The 24,456-nt window shown below is 38.4% G+C and overlaps 2 protein-coding genes across 4 annotated transcripts; one reads left to right on the top strand and one right to left on the bottom strand.

Moving 5' to 3' along the window:
* Positions 1-1,136: 1,136 nt before the first annotated feature.
* slc47a3 (solute carrier family 47 member 3) lies at positions 1,137-12,295 on the top strand. The gene is made up of 17 exons (XM_017694921.2): positions 1,137-1,328; positions 2,674-2,775; positions 2,918-2,986; positions 4,759-4,907; positions 7,354-7,396; positions 7,820-7,864; positions 7,941-8,038; positions 8,326-8,423; positions 8,973-9,086; positions 9,261-9,328; positions 9,488-9,596; positions 9,868-9,943; positions 10,243-10,312; positions 11,293-11,425; positions 11,520-11,614; positions 11,691-11,733; positions 11,820-12,295. Exons 1-17 carry the CDS (start codon positions 1,209-1,211, stop codon positions 12,023-12,025), a joined length of 1,638 nt encoding a protein of 545 aa, XP_017550410.1. The 5' UTR covers positions 1,137-1,208; the 3' UTR covers positions 12,026-12,295.
* LOC108425892 (multidrug and toxin extrusion protein 1-like) lies at positions 12,287-22,348 on the bottom strand. Of its 3 annotated transcripts, XM_017694923.2 has the most exons (17): positions 21,919-22,348; positions 18,341-18,442; positions 18,088-18,156; positions 17,138-17,286; positions 16,805-16,847; positions 16,668-16,712; positions 16,467-16,564; positions 16,274-16,371; positions 15,790-15,903; positions 15,023-15,090; positions 14,598-14,706; positions 14,430-14,505; positions 14,250-14,319; positions 13,777-13,909; positions 13,582-13,676; positions 13,390-13,491; positions 12,287-13,242 (listed from the first exon to the last, which is right to left on the bottom strand). In XM_017694923.2, the coding sequence occupies exons 1-17, from the start codon at positions 22,060-22,062 to the stop codon at positions 12,940-12,942; spliced, it is 1,818 nt and encodes a 605-aa protein (XP_017550412.1). In that variant the 5' UTR covers positions 22,063-22,348; the 3' UTR covers positions 12,287-12,939. The 3 variants fall into 3 exon arrangements, with proteins under 3 accessions (XP_017550412.1, XP_037402472.1, XP_017550414.1); XM_037546575.1 differs by lacking the exon at positions 18,341-18,442; XM_017694925.2 differs by lacking the exons at positions 18,088-18,156; positions 18,341-18,442 and having other exon boundaries at positions 21,919-22,347.
* Between the last annotated feature and the right edge of the window lie 2,108 nt (positions 22,349-24,456).

Below are 24,456 nucleotides of genomic sequence, written 5' to 3'. Positions count from 1 at the left end.
CTACTTTCCTGTATAGTTTAGTTCCTACCTGCATCAAACATGCTGAACCATCTCACCTACCACTAATGCATGTGATGTAGGCAAACAAAGGCTTCTGCAAAGGTTAGTTAACAGGAGCAGGAGTGTCAGATTGTAGTTGAAACTAGACTCTGAAGGAAGGTAGAACAGTAGAACAAGTTAGTGCAGTAAGTTAGAAGCAGCTCTAAAGGATGCATCATAACATGCTTATGAACCACTGAAGAAAAACAGATTAACTGTATTTTTAAACAGTGAGAGGCTTAAAGGGGAACCCCACTGATTTTTCAGTGGTTTGGATGCAGACAAAGTCATTCAGTGGTTTAGTCAGATATGTTCTGTTCTAGAGAAATTTACCAGGTCAGTATTGCTTACCATTGTGGTGACAGGAACCAGACGTCTAAAGAATTTAATGCCTCTGAAAGTTCCCTCCCAAAAAGTTAGTAGATAAAATAGTTAGATATATGCTGCCTGACGTCTGACATGTTGCTTTATGATAGTTTTGTGCTATTATTGTGGCTTAAACTGCATTTAAATCCATTCATTTTAATCAATTCATGGTGGAGGGGTCACAATACAACTGCAGGGTGTTGTAAGGCAAAGTAGTCCCTGAAGAAAACGTATTCTTTCAGCTTTCTGACTAATTCACCACTGTTAACATCTAAAAACTCAGAAAACACGGGGAGGTTCACTGGTGGGCTAGGACAGTACATAAAATGGCTACATTTGTGTTGTAGACGTCGTGACTCTTGGGTCCCATCATCACCACTATAAAGAAATCTGAGTCAAGTTTCTCTACAGTGAACCATTTCACGTCAAACCACTCTGACTTTGTTTACATCCAAAGGAATGGATTATTCAGAAATGTTTAAAACTCGGTGGTATTCCCCTTTAAGTCGGCAGTTACCACTCTTCCTCCCGGAGATCGACTTTCCTGCAGAGTTCGGTTTAGACCTGCGTCGCGTCAGGCGAGGACTTCTCAATATGCTACTTACCTGAAGCAGGAGTGGCATATTTGTAGTTGAAGTACCTTCAGTCGAACTCCAGAAGGAGGGCTGGTGACCGCACGCTTAGGCCCACCCCTGTCGCCGCCCAGCGATGTGTCCAGCCCATGTGATAACTCCACTCCAGTCGCTCGCAGCAGTCGCCAGTGAACTTTATTGGCGGCACTCGTGAACACAGCTAACTGAAACATGGCTGAAAACGCTCTCATTCCGTACAGTTCAAACAACCACCGGAAACAATATCGCTGTTTATTCCCCGACGAAGTAAAAAGAGAAGTTAGAGAGTTATCAGCGCTAGCCTTGCCTGTGGTGAGTAGACTGTGAAGGTCTCTCTCTCTCTCTCTCTCTCTCTCTCTCTCTCTCTCTCACGTGTGTTGCTACATGCCAGCCGTTCCTAGCTTTGTAGCTACTGTCACTACGGCTTAAGAGAGTAATTAAATAGATAAAGGGAATATTTAAGATGCAATCTTTTTCCAGTACCTCTGCCATTTTTTCCCTTTTTAATGACGTAACAGGTTGTTTCTGACGTGTTCTGTACTGTAAAATAAAGGACAGTTAAACGCTGATTATTCACCGTAACTAACTGTCGTCACACTGACCGTTGACCGGGCTCGTCTCGAACTGTGGGGCCAGCAATTGAAGCTTCATAGCGACTGTGCACACTGGAAGCTGTGCACTGAACACATTGGTGGGGGGGCACATATGCACATTTACATCAAGTAAACTTAGTGCGTCATTCGTTCCAGTGTAGGTTCATCACCTTGATTTGACTTCTTCTTCTCCTTTGAAGTAATTCCTTGAAGACTGTTCCCCTCAGATCCATCCATAGCAAACTCAGATAAATAAAAATGAACTTGAAGCAAATTCTGAAAGTGCTCAATTTTGGACTGGCCAGCGCTCCTAGTTAATCTTCTTATTTAAATCCCACCAAATAGGCTGGGAATCACTTGAGTGAGCTCTATCTGATGTCAAACCATTTCAAATGAGCACCATTTGTAGATGGTGATATCAATGCATAGGAAGCTGGGAAAATACAACCAGGCTATATCATAGCGCTTATCTCTGTATTTATCAGATTATACTCGCTTAAAAATAGATAAAAAGATACTTTCTGTAGATTGACAAAGCACTTCTTGTAAGTCGCTCTGGATAAGAGCGTCTGCTAAATGCTGTAAATATAAATGTAAATAAAAACACTATGCTAACCTTAAAAGAGAGACATGAGAGAAAGTAGTAGCTAAATGTTATTATCTAAAATGTAACTGTATGGAAAGCAAAGCCCCTTCTGCAGAAGTACACTTGAGTAGCAATAAAAGTATTGCCCCTTAAAAATAGCCTGGAAATTACACAATTGAAACAAGCTTACTGGAGTATCTTTATAGCCTTGTCTAAAATATATTTAAAGAATAATATAATAATATCTAAATATATATTACACAAAAATATGTTTGTTGAATTTAAATCATAAGAACTCAGACATTGCTAAGTGATGATTTCTATATTTTTGTCCCATGTTTGTTTCTCATTTTTAATCCCCACTGTTTGAGGAGTAATGATATTTTTTACTCTTAGAGTTTTAAACCCAGTACAGGCTGTAAACATGCTGTGTCACTTTGTTTATGGTACTAATGATCTTTCTGTTTTATTTCGATAGCTTTTGTCATATATTATGGTCTATTTAATAAGTTTTGTCAGTACTGTGTTCTGTGGACATCTGGGGAGTACAGAGCTTGACGGAGTGGCTCTGGCCATAGCTGTGAGTAGATTAAGCATTTTTCCAGCTTGATTTGTTTGTTTTATGTTTGGCTGTAGAAAGAAATATTGACTGTGAGTGATTAATAGGGTTCTTTCAAACTCCTTGTTTGTGTCTGTAATCTTCTCTGTGCTCATATTAACAGATTATCAATGTGTCGAGTGTTGCAGTCGGCTACGGTTTGGCATCAGCCTGTGACACGTTAATATCTCAGGTAGGAGTTTCATTTTTCTCCGTTACACACACACACACACACACACACACACACACACACAGCATTTTCAAAGGAATACTTCAACATTTTTCTCTTAAAGTGCTCATGTCCTAAATATGTCTTTGAATATTATTGTTTTCTGTCGGGTCCACCCTTTGTGTGGTTTTATGCACCAAAAACAGTCATATTTCTTTATTATTAATTTATTATTTATCATATTTATTTATTATTATTCAGTAACTACAGAGACTTCAGTGACAACTAGCTGAGCTATTCCTAGGTTATAAAAGTGTATATTAAACTTGGAACCCACCGGTGGGCCCTTGCCGTTGAAGGAGTAAAGAACAGTTTTGCATTCTCCTGTGAAGTTGCCATTTTGGAGATAGCAACCTAATAATATTCTCCAAAAATGTATTACAATAATATATTGACCACTCAACAGATGATGCAGTAAACCTGAGTTTACATTATGTCCTCAAACATCTTGACACTCCAGGCTTTGATGCCAGAATCATTTGTAGACTTTGGTTCTGCTTTAATACAGTTTTGCTGGAGCGTCTCTATGGTAAGCTTTTACAACTGCATGTGGACGCCTCCATCTGCCATTGGATTATTAACTTTCTGTCAGAGAAGAGAACAGTTTGTCTGCCTGGGACCTTACCTGCCAGAACCCCAAACCATCAGCACTGGGGCACCTCAGGGGTCCGTGCTCTCACCTCTCATCTATTTCATCTACTGACTATCGTAGACCTCATTACCAGCAATGAGGAGTCCTACAGGAGATTGGTGGCCCATCTGGCTACATGGTGTACCTAAAAAAAACCTGGAGCTTGAGAACAGTAGACAGGGTCATAGATTTTTGTAAGAACTCACCTCTCCATCCTCTTTGGTTATTAATGACAAGTCATTCAAATGTCTAGGTGCCACCATCTCAAATGGAAGATCTCAAATGGGTGACAAACACAGCATTCATTATCAAGAAAGATCATCAAAGAATGTTCTTTCTTCTGAAGCTGTGGAAGCTTATCATCTCTCCACTGGTTCTGTTCCAGTTCTACAAATCCACCACTGACAGCATGTTAACCTTCTTCATATCTGTGTGATTCAGCTTATCCTCTTCCTTCTCAAAAGACAGGCTACAGCAAATTGTATGCACTGCTGAAGGGCTTACTGGATAGCAGCAGCCCTCAATTCAGGAGCTGCATGACACCTGCGTCAGGAAGAGAGAGAACTGAAAAAACTTTTTCAGAGAACTGAAAAAGTTAGCATAAACCCCACACACCCAGGAAATGTGTTCCAGAAATTCTCTTCAGGAAAATCATTAAAACAAGAACCAAATGCCACCTGAACAGCTTTTCCCAATAGCAGTTATTCTTCTCAATAAGGCAACAAATAATAAGCATGTTTTATCTTTGCCTGGACTTTGTATGGTGTGTGGATTTGTATTTGCATTCTATTTATTGAATGTTCTTGCACTTTTGGTAACTTGGTACATCCTGTATGCTCCTTTGCTGGCCTATCAAGTTGAATTCCCGTCTACTTTGTTCATTTGACTAATAAGGTGATTCAAAGTAACAGTTAAAATACCACAAGGTTTACATAATACAGTGCATTTCACAAAAAGGGCATTTTGAAGAAAATATGTTGGATTATTGATTTAAATGATTTATGTTTTTAGCAAGTCCTAATATTTTTGTTCAGATTAATAGAAGTGTAGTTCCCTGATTCTTGTCATTTATCTTGGTTCCCTGATTCTTGTCTGTCATTAACAGACTTTTGGGAGTGGTAACCTCCAGCGAGTTGGTGTTATTGTGCAGAGAGGAGTTATCATCTTGCTGTTAGCATGTTTTCCATGCTGGGCCATTTTAATCAACACAGAGTCCATACTACTGATGGTGAAACAAAACCCAGAAGTGGCCAGGTAGGTATAAAACAGGCAAATGCTAATATTTTGAACTTGATTATATTATATAAAACCTATTTTTTTGGACATCTGAGTCTGTTGCACTAGCAAAATGTATGCGTGGCTGTAAGCTAAGCTAAGTTGGTGCTAAAGTTCTGGGTGTAAATTTAAAATCATTGCAACAACTGTATTTTGACCATGGCCAGGGGGGAAATTTTGCATCTAGCTGGAATGGTCAGTACTTTGAACATAAGTATTTCATTACAATGCTGAACTTGTATACTGAGTTTACAAAGACCAGAATTTTAGATGAGAGACTAATTAGAGTTTGAAGCAGTTTAATGACTGTGTGATGTACATGTGTAAGACTGTAATGATGTATAGTGACTGTGACACTATAAATAGACACATGCATTTTTCTTCACAAGTTCTTCTTCACTTACTTTCTGTTTTTCCTGTCGTCTACAGCTGTCATTTGTCCTCTTGAATCGACATTAATTAATAGCATCTGTTGTTGTTTTCCATTTGGTTATTTTTTAATAGATATGTAATACACTGTTGTGTGTAACCATCACTGTGGCTTTATGCAAACTATACAAATTCATCAAAGTTATCTATCCAGAAGTAGGTAGGCTCATAGTAACATATCCAAAGCATAGTTTTGCTTAAGCTGTTTACCAAATGTTACAGATACCTGTTCTCACACTAGCACATCTTCAGTAATGTGTAAGCAAAAGAAAATCTTTGTCTATTTGGAAGACCATCTTGTTTAAACCTATGCATGTTTTTTGGTTAAAAGAAAGCAGTAGTGTACTCCACAGAATTCACAGAAAAAAAACATTCAAATATGGTGTCTGGGCCCTGCTACAGGTCACCCTGTAAAACCTGAAATAGTAACTTAAAATTCAGTCTGACTTTGAAGGCCAAGCTCCATTTTTAGGTTTCAAATGCAAATCAACGTTATACTTATATATAATAATAATAAGATGACAGTTGTAGATAGTTCACTTACATCCTCAGGAGATGTCCTTCATCTCTTTTCGGCTGAATTCTCTTTATACACTTTCAACATACTTGAAATCATCAGATTCATCCGCTCGTGGATGAGGACTCTGGAGGACAACACAGTGTACAATTAAACATCTCCACCAGAGAGGGCTCCATTTTTCCAAATCTTACATAATATAGCTGTAAGACTTTTTGGTGGTCCTGGTGTTTCCTTTAAAGCTGCATTAAATACATTTATTAAAGCAGGAGGTTTACTGAGACAGTGGAGGAAAAAATACACTAATACTGGTGCCGTTGTGCTGCTGCCATTGTGAAACTGTTCACGTTGATGTGAGTTTTTGGACTGAGTCATACAGATTGACACCACAATCTAAACAAGGTCCAGCAAGGCCTAGATACTCAAGAGTGGATAACACCTTCTCCCATACACAAAAGATTAAAGATTCGGTTCTCCATCAAGGCAGGAATGACCCCACTTGTACAGACACACTGGCCCAATCCCATTTCTTCTTGTTACCCCTACCCCTTGTATTCAAGTGTCACCCTAACCCCTATGAACTGAGTTACAAGCGGTAGTGGTTGAAATCTTGCCAAACAAGTATTGCTTCATTAACGGGCTATTAGCGGTGCTCTGTAGGTGACCCTGCCTGTCTTGATTGATAGCAGAGAAGGGAAAAGTTCAGCGACCTCGCTGCTGGGCTTCAGTTACATTTAGGGCATCATATAAGGGTGTATAAGACAATTAATTATTATTTATCACCCACAGTTAATTCTTTGGTGATACAAAGTCAGCTTTTCACCAGCAGCAGTTACATTCTGGCGGTTCAAGCGTCAGAACTGCGGGACTATTTAGGTGAAGCGGGAAGTTAGCTGGGTAGCTACAGAAACTTTGACATACTATTAACGATATTTTATTCTTGTTATGAAGAATCGACCATAATACTTTGAAACGACATTAAAGTAAGATAATACAACAGTTTTAATGGAGAACATATTTACATTTGTGGGTTTCTTTGGTTGCTCGCACAGCCATCTTCTCGGTTTTACTTTCTTTTTGATAACAGTCTGTAGTGCGCCTCTGAAAAACCTCCGTTTGGAGGGCCACATAGCCCTAACACTTCACCCTACCCCTCCATTTCAATAAAAATCGGGACACCCTAACCCTAGACATGAACATGCAAAACAGAGGGCTAAGGGCCAAGTGGTAGGGGGCAAGGAGTGAAATGGGATTGGGCCTAAATTCAGCAGTCACCACTTATAAGACGTGACGTGAAGACACTACGAAACTTTGAACTCTTTAATTAATTAATTAATCTGCTTGGGGATTCACAGCACAAGCCACATTGCAAAATTTTCTTCCACAGGGTGCAAAGCCCCAAACATCCATAGTTATGTTTTAACTATGAATTTAACTATGAATGGCTTCCTATAACATAGCTGTGCCTGTCTGTTTCAGGCTCTCTCAGATGTATGTGAAGATTTTTATGCCAGCTCTTCCAGTATGTAAAACATTAACACTTTATGAAACCATTATATAACTATAATGACTATAAATGTTCATGCTAAAATAATATACAACCCCATTTCCAAAAAAGTTGTGATGCTGTGCAGAATTTAGTAATAATAGAATGCAGTGATATGCAAATCATGTAAACCATATTTTAAAGGAAAATACTACAAATACAACATATCAAATGTTGAACCCGACAAATGTTATTGTTTTTGAAAAAGATATGCCCATTTTGACTTTGATGGCAACAACACATTCCAAAAAAGTTGGGACGGGGACATTTTTACCAGTGTCATCACAGAAATGGGGTTGTGTATGTATAAACTGCTTTATGAAGAGACACAAAGGGACAACTGAAGGTTTCAGAGTGTTAATGAAAATTCTAATTTGAATTTGTTCTCTTGTCTTAAAGGCATTATTTGTATTCATCATTGAGTCAACATATCTACAAAATCAGGTATGGGGATAAGATGTGAAGTTGTAGCATTTTAGAGAGGTGTTAAAATCTAAATTAATGACAGGTCTCTCTATAGGGAATGATTTGGCCCTTGGTCATCACTGGAGTTATAGCAAATGTGCTCAATGCCTTGAGCAACTATATTTTCCTGTTCATTTTGGATCTTGGTATTACGTGAGTACAATCAGAGTCCTCAGTTTTGTTATTTAGCTCATGCTTTTCTTTGATCCAAAGCAACTTACATGTGCCAAGAAACATTCCTCTTTGAGCAGCTTTGCTTTAAGTACCTTGCTTAAGGACGCAGTGGCAGGAGCCATCGTCCAGGATCAACCACGATCCAGTTGATGGGACACAGAATGCATAATGATGTCAATGACAAAATGTAATATCTGTAAAGAGATGCAGATACTGAGAAATTGTAGCCTAAACAGACCCTACTAATGTGAATTTTTAATATACAGCGGATCAGCTGCAGCCAATACTGTCTCACAGTATTTGATGGCTATTGTACTCTTTGTCTACATCCGTTGTAGAGGTCTACATAAGGACACTTGGCATGGTGAGTTCATATAAAATAGTGCCAAAGGTTTCAGTGTTGGAGGGCCACAAGAAATCGTTTTTATGTAGTCTTGTTTACCAGATAAAGAAGTTCAGCTAAAAAGGGCCATCAAGTAAAGTAAGGCCAATAAGCTTCAATGTAACTATCCTGAATAAATGCCACAAGAGTGTTAGTCACTCAGCATTTGTTTTCATTAGCCAAAACGTGTCCAATTTTTGGCACATTTTGTATTGTATGTTTTATTTTTTCCAATATATGTACTAAATTAATGTACTGCATTTGCAAAAAGCCATGTTTAAAAGCCATATTTGGTCCTGGTAGAGGAGTTTGAAACATGTAATTTGACTAGGCTGTTCATATTTTTTGTATTGCATGCAATGTAACTGAATTCTATACACATTTGTAAAACTTTTTTAGCCTTGTAATGAGAAATGATCATCATGCAGGCTTTAATTCTCACCTTTGCCTAATCCTATTTATACAGACATGGCTACATGTGTCATAGATACATAGATTTACTATGCCACCTCCTACATCTCTCCTGTTCAGGCTGGTCCATGGAGTGTCTACAAGAGTGGGATACCTTTTTCCATCTAGCTATTCCAGGCATGTTGATGCTGTGTGCAGAGTGGTGGACCTATGAGCTAGGTGCATTTTTGGCAGGTTAGATTAAATTTTCTCATGAAAGTGATTAATGGGGTTTGAAGGATAATGGTGATTTTTTGGGCATTAGACTAAGAGTCGTTTTGTGCCAAGCTCATTTGCTTTACTTTTATACTTTGTAATTCATTGTGAACTGTTAATAATATTGCTGAATGTCTTTATTTTCCATGGCAGGTTTGATAAGTCCAGTAGAGCTGGGAGCTCAGTCAATTATCTATGAACTGGCAAATGTTGCATATATGGTAAATACTTATCATGACTGACTCACTCAGGCACTATACTTTACAACAAGAACATGATGCTAACCACTATATTTGTGTGAGCTGCATGAAGGGCAGTCATTCAAAAGTTGTAAGAGAGCTCTAAACTAAACACCCTTGTCACTCTTGTCTTCTTGTCAGGTTCCTATAGGCTTCAGTGTGGCTGGCAGTGTCAGAGTGGGAAATGCCATAGGGGCTGGGGACACTGAGCAAGCCAAGCTATCTGCCAAGCTCGCAATGGCCATGGCAGGTACTCCCGAGATAACAAATTATAATGGTCAAATTCTGTTTTGAATACAGAATTGACTTAGGCTGGGTTATACATGTGTGGAGTTTATTTAAACTGTATACTTGTCAGGTTCTTTGAAACTGTTAACTGAAACACTGAAACAAAGCTTGCGATCGACCTCTGCTCAGTTGGCACATTTGTAACTGGTCTGTCTTGTGTGATTTACGCTCTGCCAAGTCTGCTGTTATCCTGAGAAACGTGAATGAGCTTGGCTCATGAACTTGTTTCACAGTCTCTGTTGCAGTGTGCTTGGCAGTTATCGTTGGCTTTACCAAAGATGTAATTTCGTACATCTTCTCAAGTGATGAGTGAGTGCTCCAGTCTTACATTTACAAATTATCTCAATGTTGTCTTATCTTTACTATCCCCTGTAAGTTATATGGCTTTTTAAATATGCTTTAGCCACAAGTAAAATCCTTTATCACCCACACCTATGTCATATTTCACGTGTTAACATGTGATGTGGTGTATACAATGAGCTTAACAGACTCAACACTCAAAGCAACATGAAAATACAAGATGAAAACTGTCATTAACAGACCAGCTAGAATGTTGGTGAAAATAACCCAAAACATGGACTTAGAAGTGTTTTCTCCTATTCTTACAGACAGATTAGAGCAAGGGTTGCCACTGTAATGGTGCTCTACGCTCCTTTCCATCTACTTGATGCCACAGCGGTGAGACAGCAAACTTGTTCCTTAAAGAGATTATTTGGCTGAAAATCAAACATAACCAGCTGTGCCATGTTTGGAGCCTAAAGTTTGCTTCTTACGTTCTGCACTAGATCTATAATGATTGCGTAGCTCATATGACTGATTGCTTACATCTTTATACACTTGACTGAAACCATGTTGCGTCGTTGATTAATCTCAAATAGACTCACTTATGTGGTTTCTGACGCTATATCACAGAACGTTATGTACAAAAACTGATAAAATGCTTCACATGTCTCAAAAAAGTAGCAGCAATATTAAAACCTCAATTATTGTCCCTTTTTATAGATGGCAATGAAAATGAACACTTCTAACATAATAATCAAGCATGATGATTAAAGAGAACATCAATAATAAAAAATACACAGGGCATTGGATGCTGATGCTGCTCGCCTTCCTTAATGATTAGATACAAAAAAAATAACTAGATCTTTTTAATGGGTCAAATTTAATTGGGTCCAAAAGTAATAAATCACTGGTTTGATGATGAGGAAAACAGGTTATGGCACATCAAGAGAAAGTAAGGGGATTACCTCATCTTTAAAAAGTGTATAAAACATGGAAGTCTACCTTCTATTTGCATTTGGATATTTGCAATCTTCTTTGAAAACTTGAGATATAATACTTGCTAGACATAAGTTATATGCAAGACTTATAGATAAAATAACTTTTTAACAAATGTCACTTTTTACACCACAGCATCCTACAGTGTCAGAAAAAAACTAAGTCTAGATTTAGACTTGTAGTTGGCACAGTGCTAACAGGAGGGTATAAGGTTCCATTACTTGTTATCTACTTTAGTCTCATAGCTCCAGTACAGAACTTCAGGCGCTGGATTGTCTTTGGATTGATGATCTACATATGGAATAAAATGGGCTCACAGTTAAAAAAGAAGGAAATAGAGAATGTGTTAACATGTGACACTGTGCCTCCTTGTTAATCAGGCCTCTGCTGGGAGTATTGTTAGAGGCCTAGGGAAGCAGAAGCTCGGGGCGGTTGGGAATGTGTTTGGATACTATGCTGTAGGCTTCCCCATTGGAGTGTCTCTGATGTTTGCTGCAAAAATGGGAATTTTTGGTAGGAGATATATCTTTCTCACTCCCTTCTTTCGTCTCTCTGTCTCTCTTGCTTATGCTTATTTTATTAATTCTGCTTCTCTTCTCTGTCATAGGTCTTTGGACTGGTCTTTTAATTTGTGTGTTCTTTCAGTCAGTCTTCTTCATAATTCTGCTTGTAAGGCTGGACTGGAGAAAAACCACCGAGGAGGTGAGAGCACACTGAAGCACATTTGCCTTGGCTCTTTCAAGGTAACACTGCTATTAACACCTTGATCTGATCACAGGCCCAGATCAGAGCTGGAGTGAAGACGAATTTAAAAGAGAATGGTAAAAACCTGTTATTGTTTAGCAAATCATGTAAACAATCAACAGCCAGAAACTGCATAATGTTTAAAAGAGTTCTCTGTTGGCAGACATGGTACATCAGGAAGAAGATGTAGAGAGCGATGAAGAAGGCACACACACGGATGTGGATTTGCTGGTACAGAAGCCACCCATCTGTACTGTGGGGAAGCCGCTATCGTTAGGGGCCTTGGTGCTCCGCCGGGGGCTGACTTTAGCAGCCATGCTCATTATGCTGGCTGGAGGGCTCATCGTAAATGTGATTTTGAACAGGTAGAGATGCAGCAGAAGGACACTAATGCTGATGACCACCGTGGTCTGATTAGACTATGGAACCAAGTAGGGGTGGGGTCAGCTGCCCTGAACTCGCCTCAGAGCCTCGATCTTCAGAAGGCATCCTACCCTTTAGGGTATTCATGGACTTTTGCATCTGTGGATAAGCTTAGTCAAGAGACTGTATGGAAGTATAATACTGTAATACTACAAGTCAATAAATTCTATATACAAATTTGTTACATTGTACATTAAAAAATCTGAGTCAATGTAATAGTTGTTCTTTAATTGTCTGACAAGTTGATTCCAGTTTTAATACAGGGATGTACAAATATCAATGAACCCACATCCCACAGACCAATCAAGTATCCTGCCAGAGTTGACAAAAAATATGGACGTGTGTCCAGTTGTATATTATTGGAGTATATTTTGGTATGATCGCCTCCCTCGGGAGGTGTCACAGGCAAGTCCATCTGGGAGGAGACCCCGGGGAAGACCCAGGACACGCTGGCGTGACTATATCGCCCAGCTGGCCTGGGAGCGCCTTGGAATCCCCCTTGGAGAGCTAGTGGAAGTGGCTGGGGAAAGGGAGGTCTGGGCCTCATTGCTTAGGATGCTGCCCCCGCGACCTGAACCCCAGAGAAGTGGAAGATAATGGATGGATGGATGGATGGAATTTGGTATGATGGGTTAAATTCGGTAGACAAGTACTTATTTCCACTAAAGTAATTTCACTGGATCACTTGTCTTATGTCCTCATGTTCGGGGATACTCACAACAGCAGTTCTTATAGTTTGGATAAATCCTTATCCCAATAACTTTCAAAATACTTAGTATACTAATGTACTTAGCATACCAATATACTAGTTCAAAAAATCAGATCACTTCTAAAGTGATCCAGGCACTGGTCTCCTGGGCTCAAAAGGCTAATGTTTGTGTAGTAACTGGAGGAGGTGAAGTGAAGTTCCCCCAGTCCAAAGTGCTGTTGGTAACATACGCCACCTCAGGCAGAGGCAGGATGAGATGGGCAGCTATTCCTGCAGCGAGGATGATGACAGCAGCTAGAGTGGTTAGGCCTCTCCTGATGATGAGCTGAGATGTGGAGAGCGGTGCTGCACTCTTCCCTTCCTCCTGACTCACACTTTCTTGAGCCGGTGGATTTCTCCTTTCCTCATCCTGGTCCCGAGAGCTCACAATCTGATAGCCATTCCCATTCTGAATCTGATGAGCATGTGAATATTATAAGTGAAAAATTAAAAAGGGCTTTTGATATGCTGGTTAAGTGATTAATTATAAGGTAGAACATCACCCAGACATATTGCAAAAAGGGCTTTGATATTTACAAGTAATATCAGGCATAAAACTTACATCTGCATTGGTGACTGCAAGGAAGAAGCTATCAGAGAGCCTGTGGCTGGATCTGAAGTCTGTGTGTGTTACATTCTTCCCCTTTCCAGTACGCTTAATAGCCTTCAAGAAGAATGAGTACTCAGTATTAAACATCATCTGTCTACTCATGAAGATGAACAGATATGTGAGATAGAGATGTACTGGACATACTTCGTCTGTCATTTTCTTCCAGTTTAATTTGAAGATGATGACAATAAAAAAGATTGACAGCAAAAACACAGCGACAAGGAGGCCCAACCAAAAGCCTGTTAACAGGAAGAAGCAGATGAGTTGCTGGAATAATTCTGTTTGAAAATAAATTGTACAATGCTGTCATGTGGGTGCAGTCAAGAAAAACGAACAAACCAGCAACTTGTAGCTTAGCTGGAAAGGTCAGAGTGATGCTCAGTGGAAGTCCAATGCAGTAGTAACCAAACAAGTTAGCAATGGCTGCTATCTTCTGCTGTCCAGTCCCCATGACAATGCCCATGCCAACACACTAGGAAAATAATAAACACAAACTCACATTCTATAAGTATAAAACCATAGTTAACGAGGGTGCTGAATTATTATGGTGTCTTGTTATGTATAGGTCTCTAAAATGGTGAAGCTGATGTAATGTATTGTTTTATATGATAAAGATGTTATGAGTATTATTATTATTATTATTACTATGACTGGAAAGCATTTTACTGGAGCAGAAATGCAGAATTGTGGTAGGATTTCAAGTTTAAAAGCACTTTAAGTAGTATCTATATATATAATTCACATTCATAAGATACTATGTTGTGTATGCTGCCTGTACGTTTTAGGTGCCAGTACTTCAGATCATAACTCACCAATATTCCATTAAAGAACTGAAGAGGGCAGTAGATACTCATTAGTTCAGAGACTAACTCTGCTATGCTCCTGAAAATGAAGGCAAACATATGCAGCGGTTAAGGTTTCTCTCACAAACAAAATGTGCCCTTTCTGTAGTTGATTTGAAGAAAAACGAAGAAAGACTAGCAAAGACTTACTCATCAGAGGTGAACATAAAGCCAATAACTGTTTTTGTTGAGCCAAGCACAAGACCCTGAATGATCGCCAACACAGCTGCAAATGCAAGAGTTAGGGTCAAGTCCTTTGAAGCACAGACTATAACTGATGGCGTAATAATAAAATAAAGCAATGCATAGTTCTCTCACCTGCACAGATGAGAGAAACCTTGCTAGTAAGGATGGCTCCAGCAGTGTCTCCAGCACCTAATGCATTACCCACACGCACACAAGCTGCACCTTGCACACCCAATGGAATCTATATGTATCAGAAACAAAACACATGCACAAAACAAACAATTGCATACATTTAAGATAGAATCAAAAACGGCTCAAATTTAAGAGAAAACAGGTAACCTGTCAAGCCACCCAGTCTGTGCTGAAAAGACACGTGTATGTGCATGTGTGAAAAAGCAAAGTTGGCACACTGGTAGTTTCTATAAACGCCAACTCAGCGAAAGTATGCTTGAACATTTGCCTTAGCTGATGTTTATCTCAGCCAACTTTATTAATGCTTTACAGAGTCAACACCACAGCGATGAATGAGTCATTTCAAGATTACATTCCTACATTACCATGTAATTTATATAAGCCAGCATTATGACCACGTGCTGAGCAGCCAGGTCCACCTCTCCCAGCATTCCTGTGAGAAAGAGGAAAGTCAGGCCAACTAATGAAAATGCTTAAATATTTTACCCTTAAAAGTCAGTTATCATATACATATGTGTGTGTGTGAATGTGTGTGTGTGTGTATAATCACATAGCCACATAGCCAACGCTTTACAGGAACTATATGGACATGAAGCATTCATGACATATTCATAAACAGTAGGGTAACAGTCCATTACAATGGCAATCACTTTGAAACAGTCATTAAATATCATATGTATTTAATATAAAAAAATAAACAGTATATAATATAATTAATTGAAAACACACTTATTATAACATTCATGATTTGATCATGACTACATTAAAATAAATGTTCCTTATTTCCTCATTATCAAGCCTTTAATAATATGTAAAAAGCATTCATGATTCCAACAAAAACAATCCAAAATAAGGAAATTTCACTTTCCTATATGAAACATGCTCATCAGTTTCACAAGCTGATCATCCTGTGTCAATATGCAATATTGTAATTGTACTGTAATATTACTGTGCATGAACAATACAGGAATACTTAATGTATGAATAGGCATTGCAATTTGCTTAAATTTCATATTATTCATTCATGCTTCATCAACACTTTGAATAACAGTAAATGTATTTTGGAACAGGGAATAATTATGGAATAATTGTTGACTTCTAAGGGTTAAAGTGATGCATTGAATGAAACCACCTGCTAAGAATCCCCCAATCTCATAGATCCACCATTCAAAGCATGTCATTAGTGTGCTAGGAATAGCCAGCTTCATGTAGGACCCCCAGTCCTGCAGTGACTCTGAGGACCAGCCTGTAACAGCAGTGAAAGTGCAGCGCTGCCATATGATAAAAATATATCATCACAATACCTGAAGGCACAATACACAATATAAATGATGAAAAGGAGAAAAAACAAAGAAAACGTAAAAAAAAATAAAATTACATGCCAAACTGGGTTAGAGCTACAGTTAATATTTAAAGTCTCTGTATAATTGGACCAAATTGGGCTTTTTCATGTCTCTTAAAACCCGTTATATGCTCAAGAAAATATAGCATCACAATAACATTCACATATTGTCACACGTCCTCCTCCAGTGCATGCTAAATTAAACGCTAGTGTAAGCAGCTGAGGCAGGCTGCTCTATTGCAATTAAATATAAAATGTAAAGGGACAGACTCACCTCCCCATGTTTTCACATGGAGTTTCTTTAAACAAATATAAGCAAATATAACAATGCAGCTGAAGAAATGAGCAAAACTGTTTGCTGCTGCAGATCCACTGAAATACAAGCACACATGCAAAAAATGAGAAAAATCTGTATTTTATCAAAAGCACACTGGAGCTTTAAAGTGAAGGATACAAAGCACACTCACTGTACTCCAAGATCCAACCAAAATAGCAAGACGTAGTTAGCTAGCACATTCACAATATTGGCCACCAGAGATGCGTACATTTGAGGGAAAATCACACCCTGGACACAGATGTAGTTAAGCTATTTAAACAGGCTTTAAACACGCAGCTCACATTATGCTGCCGTACTTCTGTTCTACAGCTATTTATCTCATTCAACCAACCTGATTTTGCAGGTAAGACAACTGCAGCTGGTACAGGAACATTGCCTGTGCATATGAAAACAAAAACAAACAAACATGTCATTTCATTTCAGGTCATTTCATTTGGAAAATATAATACAATGAAACTGGAGTCTTACTGGAACAGCAGGAAGGTAAGCAACAATATAAAGCTGTGCTATCCTGAAAGAAACAAGACCCGAATCACTGCTGTGTTTCCACTGAGCAGGTATCCATTAAAAAAGCTCAACAAACATGTACATTTCAGCAGATGCCACATGAGATTTTGAGCAATGTTACATTCAACTGTTATGAAAAATTATTTTCCAGTCAGTTCAAAATATAGATACAGTATCAAATAGGCCACCACAGCCGTCATTCAGTGTTTGCTCTCAATTTCTTTTAGCCAAATGAGGATCAAAATGAGTTCATAATCTCACTTTTTAAGGCAAGACTAAGTTTAAATCAGTCACCTGGCCACCTCAGGGTCCTGTCCCAGCAGGAGCAGAAGGGGCTGGGAGTTGATAAGCAGAGCCCAGCACGGCAGGCAGAAGAGCAGCAGGATCAGAATGCCCCTCTGCAGGATCACCCCCACTCGCAGCAGATTCTTACTCCCAAACGTCTGCAGGAAAACACCGGCAAAAGCTTTGTTAATAGGCGCGCAAGGATGAGCTTGCATTGTAGCTCTTAAGGAAACAATTTAAAGCATCATGAAATCGAAAGAAACCATAATTTGTTCATTATTTTTGTTCAGTTTCAAATCATTTGTAAAAAGACATTGAACATATAGACATGACTGGAGGTACTGTTTAAACAGTAGTGGACTATAGACAATGAAAACAACACACCAAGCTGTTTTTGGATTTTTATATTTTGGATAAATAATAAATGCTTGCTTGCAACCATAATTGTAATTCATTTTAACATTCCAAAATTAGAACCTTCACATAGACGCATGCATTTTCACACCCACATTCATTTCTCATGAGCACTCATATCACTGCTAGAAGCTTTTGTGCAGGTGTTGCCCATATGTCTTCCTGCACTGTTAAGTAGTCCAGACTTGATCTGAAGTGTTCTCATAGAATTCCCATGCAAACAAAGCTAAAATCAACTCAAAGGATCCTCCCCATATCTCCCCATTCATAGTGTTGAGCATTCCTAATATTTCTATATATGTGTATTACAAACTAAAGCAACATGTCAAATGCTGAATTTAAATAAGGCATTTATGATTATTTAACACCTAAAATGACCAAGCAGGCCCAGAGTTTTAATGTACTTCCATAACCTTAGAATAGTTCAGGTAGTTTGCATTGTAGTCTGTATAGTTACTGATTAAGCCTTAGTATGCCTTAAGCCTGGGATTTTAAGGGGTTAATGAACTTGCAGAAAATGTGTGACAGTTCTAACATTCACATACCTGTGAAACCAGTGTATCACAGGCTAAAGCGAGTCCCAACCCAGTTGCTGCAGTGGTTACATTTATTGTCTGAAAAGCAAGTTAATATGAACAGTTCTCATAAATCTGTAATCTGAAATGATATACCAGTGTTATCATCCCTCATGTTATAATCTACCTTAAAATAGTCATAGGAAGTGTGTTATTTTACTAAATGATCTAAAAAATCAATAAGAATTTTTATATAGATGAAGAGCCACAGTGGGAGACTCACAGCTGAAGCCATACCATAACCTGCCAGCACATTGTTCCCCAGACGGCCACAAAACATTGTGACCACAAAGAAAAGGAGGAAATTCAGGAACCGACACACAAGCTGGGGATACAAACACAGCAATATTTTGCCAACAGAGATGAAAGAATCAATGGGATCTTGAAGAACAAAGAACTACACAGTGCTTAACAGCAAATTTAACAATGTACAATAACAGCACAAATCCTTTTTTTTTAGAATATACTTTATAAGATGTAGAATATATTTTCCATGTGTATTGTATAGAAGATATACAGAATTGTACATATACAGAAGACATAGAGAATATGGAAAACATTAATATATGCAAAAGTTTTGATTTAAGCTAATGTAAATAGATTTATTGCAGTTCTGGATTACTTCTAGCAATCCAGTCATTACGTATTTTCCCCAGCTGGTATTTTCAAGTAATGTGAAAAAATGAATATGGACATACAAAATTTGTATATACAAAAACACTGAAGTGTGAAGAAGCACATACATATATACACACACTGCAGTAAAAACACACACAGTCATGTGAAGAAGTAAGAACATGTAGTGAAATGTTTCTCCATTTTGAGAAATGTGGACTTATCAGCATCTGATGTTCAGTGAAGCAGTATGTGGAGATAAATATTATGTCATAGAACAAATATCAATGGAAATTCAACTATGAAATCATTTATTTAAAAACTACAATACCTGAGATGTAATTTTGTCTGTTGGAAAAGTAAGCACAGCTTTGGCTTCAGTAACTGATACTGCCCCCCTTGCCAGAGACAACTTTAAGTAGGCATTTCTATAACTGTCTACCAGTTTCTGACATCTGGAGTCCATGCTTCCATGTAGAATTCTTTCAACTCTGTAGTATTTGAGGGGTTTCTTGCATGTACAGCCCATTTCAAATCCCCACATCATTTCAATAGCATTCAGATCTGGGCTTTAACTAGGCCATTCAATAACCCTCTACTTTTGAGCCATTCCTGAGTGGATTTACTTGTATGTTTGGGACCATTATCGTGTTAGAAGGTCCACTTCTTCAGCTTCAACATTTTTAGAGATAGTAATACATTCTCCTCAAGCACTCTTTGGTATGAAAGAGAATTCATAGTCAATTCTTTGATTGCAAGTTGGCAAGGCCCTGAGGCAGCAAAGCAGCCCCAAATTATAACATTTCCATCACCATGCTTCACTTTACAGTTGGAGGCAAGATTATGCAGGTAACATTCTCCTGGCATTCGCCAAACTCAGACTCATCCAATAGACTGCCAGATACAGAAGCATGATTTGTCACTCCACAGAATATCTTTATACTCCATAAAATATGTCTACTGCTCCAGAGTCCAGTGGTGACGTGCTTTGCACCACTCCATCTGATGCTTGGAATTGTGCTTGGTGATATAAGACTTGCTTACATCTGCTCAGCATGGAAAGCCATGGCATGAAGCCCCCAGCACACAGTTTTGTGCTGATGTTAATGCCAGAGGAGTAATGCTGATGTTGATGATTTTTATGCACTATGCACATTGGCACTCGGCGACCCCACTCTGTAACTTTACATTCAGACTTCATGGCTGAGTTGCTGTGATTCCTAAATGCTTCCACTTTTGAATAATACCACTCACATTTGATCATGGAATATCAAGGAAGGAAGATATTTCGCAAACTGACTTGTTGCAATGGTGACATCCTATTACAGTACCACGCTCGAATTCAGTGAGCTCTATAGAACAACGCATTATTTCACACATGTCTGTAAAGGCAGATTGCATGGCTAGGTGCTTGATTTTATACACCTGTGACTGAATGAAATGCCTGAATTCAGTGATTAAGAGGTGTATTCAAATACTTTTGTCCAAATAGTTTAGAGTAGTGTACACCTATAAATAATATAAAAAAAATATGTCAAAGAATGTCAAAGAATTCTTCTTAGCAATATTTTAATCTACAAAATATTGTTGAATAAAAAGTGTTTGCTTACAGTGCTGTAAAAAAGTATTTGCCCCTCCCTAATTTCTTTAGCCTTTGTGTATTTGTCACAATTAAATGTTTCAGATTGTCAAATTTGTAATATTAGACAATGATAACCTAAGTAAACAAAAAATGCTGTTTTTAAATGATTTCATTTACTGAAGGAAAAATGCTGTTCAGCCTTACCTGGACCTGTGTGAAAAAGTATTCCCCCTTAGCTGCTAAATCAACTTTTTGTTTGCCAAATTCAGTTAATTATTTAGATCAATTTTAGTTGACTATTAGGATCAGATCACACCCAGGCATGATTACTGCCAGACGTGTTAAATGTAAACATCACTTAAATAGAACCTGTCTGACAATGTGAAGCAGGCTAGAAGGTATTAAAATGCAGCACACAGTGCCATGCACCACTTTAAAAGGGTTACAAAGCCATAAGGCTCTGGGACTCCAGCAAACCACAGTGGGAGCCTTTATTCACAAAAGGAAGAAAACTGGAGTAGTGGTGAACTTTCCAGGAGTGTCAGGTTTACCAAAATTTCACCAAGAGTGCATCAGTGATTCATCCAGGAGGTTACAAAAGAACCCAGAGAAACATCTGAAGAACTGCAGGATTCACTTGCCTCAGTTAAGGTCAATGTACACGATTCCACAATAAGAAAATAGACTGAGCAAAAACGACATGCACTGGAGAGCTGCACATTTATGGCATTTGGCTGACGCTCTTATCCAGAGCGGCTTACAATTTAATCATTTTACATAGGTAGGCCAAGGCGATATTAGGAGTCTTGCCCAAGGACTCTTATTGGTGTAGTGTAGGGGGTTTGCCCAGGTGGGGATTGAACCCCAGTCTACAAGGCAGAGGTGTTAACCACTACACTATCCCAACCACAGCACAAACCACTGCTGACCAAAAAGAACATAACTCACAGTTGCCAAAAAAACCCCACAATATTCTGTGGACTGATAAATCAAAGGTGGAACTTTTTGAAAAACATAGATCCTATTACATCTGGTGTAAAGCTAACACTGCATTCCACCATAAGAACAACATACCAACAGTCAAACATGGAGGTGGTAGTATGATGGTCTGGGACTGCTTTGCTTCTGCAGCACCTGGACAACTTGTCATAACTAATGGAACCATGAATTTTGCTCTTTATCAGAAAATTCTGAAGGAGATTTTCCACCCAATCAGTTTGTGACCTAAAGCTCAAGTGTTGTCTTTATCTTATATTAAAATTAGTTGCACAATCAGAAACATTTCAGTGTGACAAATTAGCAAAAATGAAGGAAATCAGGTGGGGCGAATACTTTTTCATAGCACTGTATATGGCTCTTTTAAACTTTTAACAATACTGCATACACATCAGGGCTCCTAAATAACATCTGTAATAGTTTCACAAACATTACAATACTATCACAAACATCATCCCTTATTTCTTCAACTTTCCCATCCTGTTAACAAAAGACATATATGGTGTGGATACTTAAGACAACAAGCATACAAGATTTATATCATCTTCATTCTCTTCGTGTGTGAATGTGTGTGTGTGTGTGTGTATGTGTTGGGGCTGATTTCTCACCAGGGGTCCAGTCATACGCAGGATGTGGTAGAGCTCCTCTCTGTAAGTCAGAGGGAGGCAGCGCCTCAACCAGCCACAACAGAACATCTTGGAACTAGGCTCCATGGAAGGAACTTCGGCCCCGACACTGGATCCATCCATCATCTCCTCCGTCCTCTCCCTCACTAAAGACACGGTCACTGCAGGAGACGGCTGCTCTGCTGCAGCTGTGCATTCCTCCAGCCTCTAGGAGAATGTTTTGTAACCCTTAAAGGTTCACCGATTACATGAGGTGAAGACAATAGCAAGCTTTGATTCAGCCCACGATGGGAAGAGGATGTTTGCAGTAGTGACTAGAGGTTTGTGGCGCTGGGAGAGTATTTCTGAACATCAGTCAGATTTCGAAACAATTGATCAGTACTCATCTAACAAACACTGCTTAAATGTATATTCACTTCAAAGACAACCAAACAAGACAGTTTTGTATGTTTACTCTTGGAAACATACAGCTTTGCTATATCAGCTCAACTGAATGCAAGATAAAAACCTACACAAGGGAACAAAATAAACATTAACACAATATTAACTCTTTAACTTAGCTTGTGGTCAACTGTCAACTTGAATCAACCTTTGCACTAGAAAATAGTTTCCAAAGTTTAAAACAATGAAAAGAGAGGGACAAAGGTAAATTAAAAACAAAGTGTTGCAAGAATTGCTCAAGTTAGCTTAGGGACACTGTTTTTGTTTTGGGTCAGCACTGAAGAGATTTCACACACTCCTGAAAAGTATGCTACACCTCTGTAGCTGAAGTTTTATGTGTAAAAGAAATATTTTCTGTCGGCATCAAATTTGTTTTACCGGTTGCAGATTAAAATGTATATTTTAACAGTAAATTTGAATTCAAAGAAATGAAATCTTTCTGACTGGTCAACTGCAACATCAGTACATTACACGAAAACTACAATCCAAGATGTGAGTAAATAATAGCCTTCTGAGGCTTACTTCTCTGTGCTTCTTGCAGTTTTTTAAATTATTTTTGTTCATTACTAATGATACACTACTGTGCAAAGGTCAGTGATCACCCTTTGTTTATCAAATTTCCAATCAAAACAGGCAATAAGTGGGATTTCAGATTAGTCAAAAGAAAATAAGATAAAAATCTGGAGTTCAGAAATCCATTTAATAATACAGAGAAACTAGGACTGCTAACAACTGTGTAAGACCTGATAGACCACAAACCTGTCACCATCAGGTAAACAGTGTTTAAAGCTTTCATGTTTGAGAGAGGAGAAAATCAAGGCCCCCCTTGTTGAGGTCTCTGTGTGTTTCTGCTGAATATGTTTTTTTTTGTTTTACTGATGTTGAAAAATTACTAAAAACTTGTACTTAATGGCTGTTTTGACTGGATATTAAACAAATGAAGGATAGTCTCTGACATTTGCCCAGTACTTTACTACTACTACTGCCACTACCACTACTTACCACTACCATCACTACCAAATATGTGCATTATTCATTTAGCTTACTCTGAGTTTGAGAATGGTGGTATACATTATTTACTTAAAATGATGAAATCCTTAATAATTTCTCCTCATAGTACAATACAAACAGTATTCATTCAGACCCTGTGTGGCAGTTAGATGTGAAAGGTTACTGGCTGAAAGTGTAAATTGCCGCTGCCCAAATCTCAACATCCTCAATTAACTGTATGAGTAGCAAGAAAATCAGGCATGAATGTCACTTTGTTTTAAAACTGCTAAAAAGAAAAAAGAAACAAGAAAAAATGAAACATTTGTGATCAGTGAAGATTTTCAGCGACAGTCCTGATACATACAGTATAAAAGTTCACTTGCAGTACAAACACCAGTAATACTGTAAGAAAGGAGCTGGACTGACCCCACTATCAAGAGGCTCTACGTATTTCCCCCAATGCATCACTGTCAAAAATATAGTCCTCAATATTTTCTTTTCATGTAGGAAAAAAAAAGCAGAAGGCCTTCAAATTCTGCATGTAAAGTACTCTATCTGAGTGTGTTCCATTGTTTTTATGTCAGATCGAGATTGAATGGGCCTTGAACAAAACAGGTTCCCTCACAATAACAATGAAAAATTCTTCCTTATAGGCCCAAATTACACCATACATGTGTCCATACTTTTGTAAGATATTCATGATCTGTGGCCTTTGTCTCTTAATAATCTAACTTAATTTAGCACATTGTTTGAAACACTTTCCTACTTCAACTGCAGTGACTACGTATTAAAACTAGGCCAGTCACAATCATTGAATGATGGTCTGATTGCAATTATTTAACCTGATTGCAATTATTTAGGCCGACTGCAATTATTTTCCTCCATTACCTTTCACAATCATGTGTTTATACTGCTACAAACATTGTGAATTTGATGTATTGTCATACATTGGGTTGAGGCAAATATGTAAAAAAAAAACAAAAGCAGAACCCACAGGTATTGAGACAAAAATAGGTCCTACAAAAACAGCAAGTTCTAACTTGTGACTGGTGTTAACATGTTTGAGGCCAGCAATGAGTAAAGTTAATG

Source organism: Pygocentrus nattereri, chromosome 17 (assembly GCF_015220715.1).
Source record: "Pygocentrus nattereri isolate fPygNat1 chromosome 17, fPygNat1.pri, whole genome shotgun sequence".
Taxonomy (NCBI): Eukaryota; Metazoa; Chordata; class Actinopteri; order Characiformes; family Serrasalmidae; genus Pygocentrus; species Pygocentrus nattereri.
The sequence above is the reverse complement of the archived record's forward strand: the minus strand, read 5'-3'. Positions and strand labels throughout refer to the sequence as shown.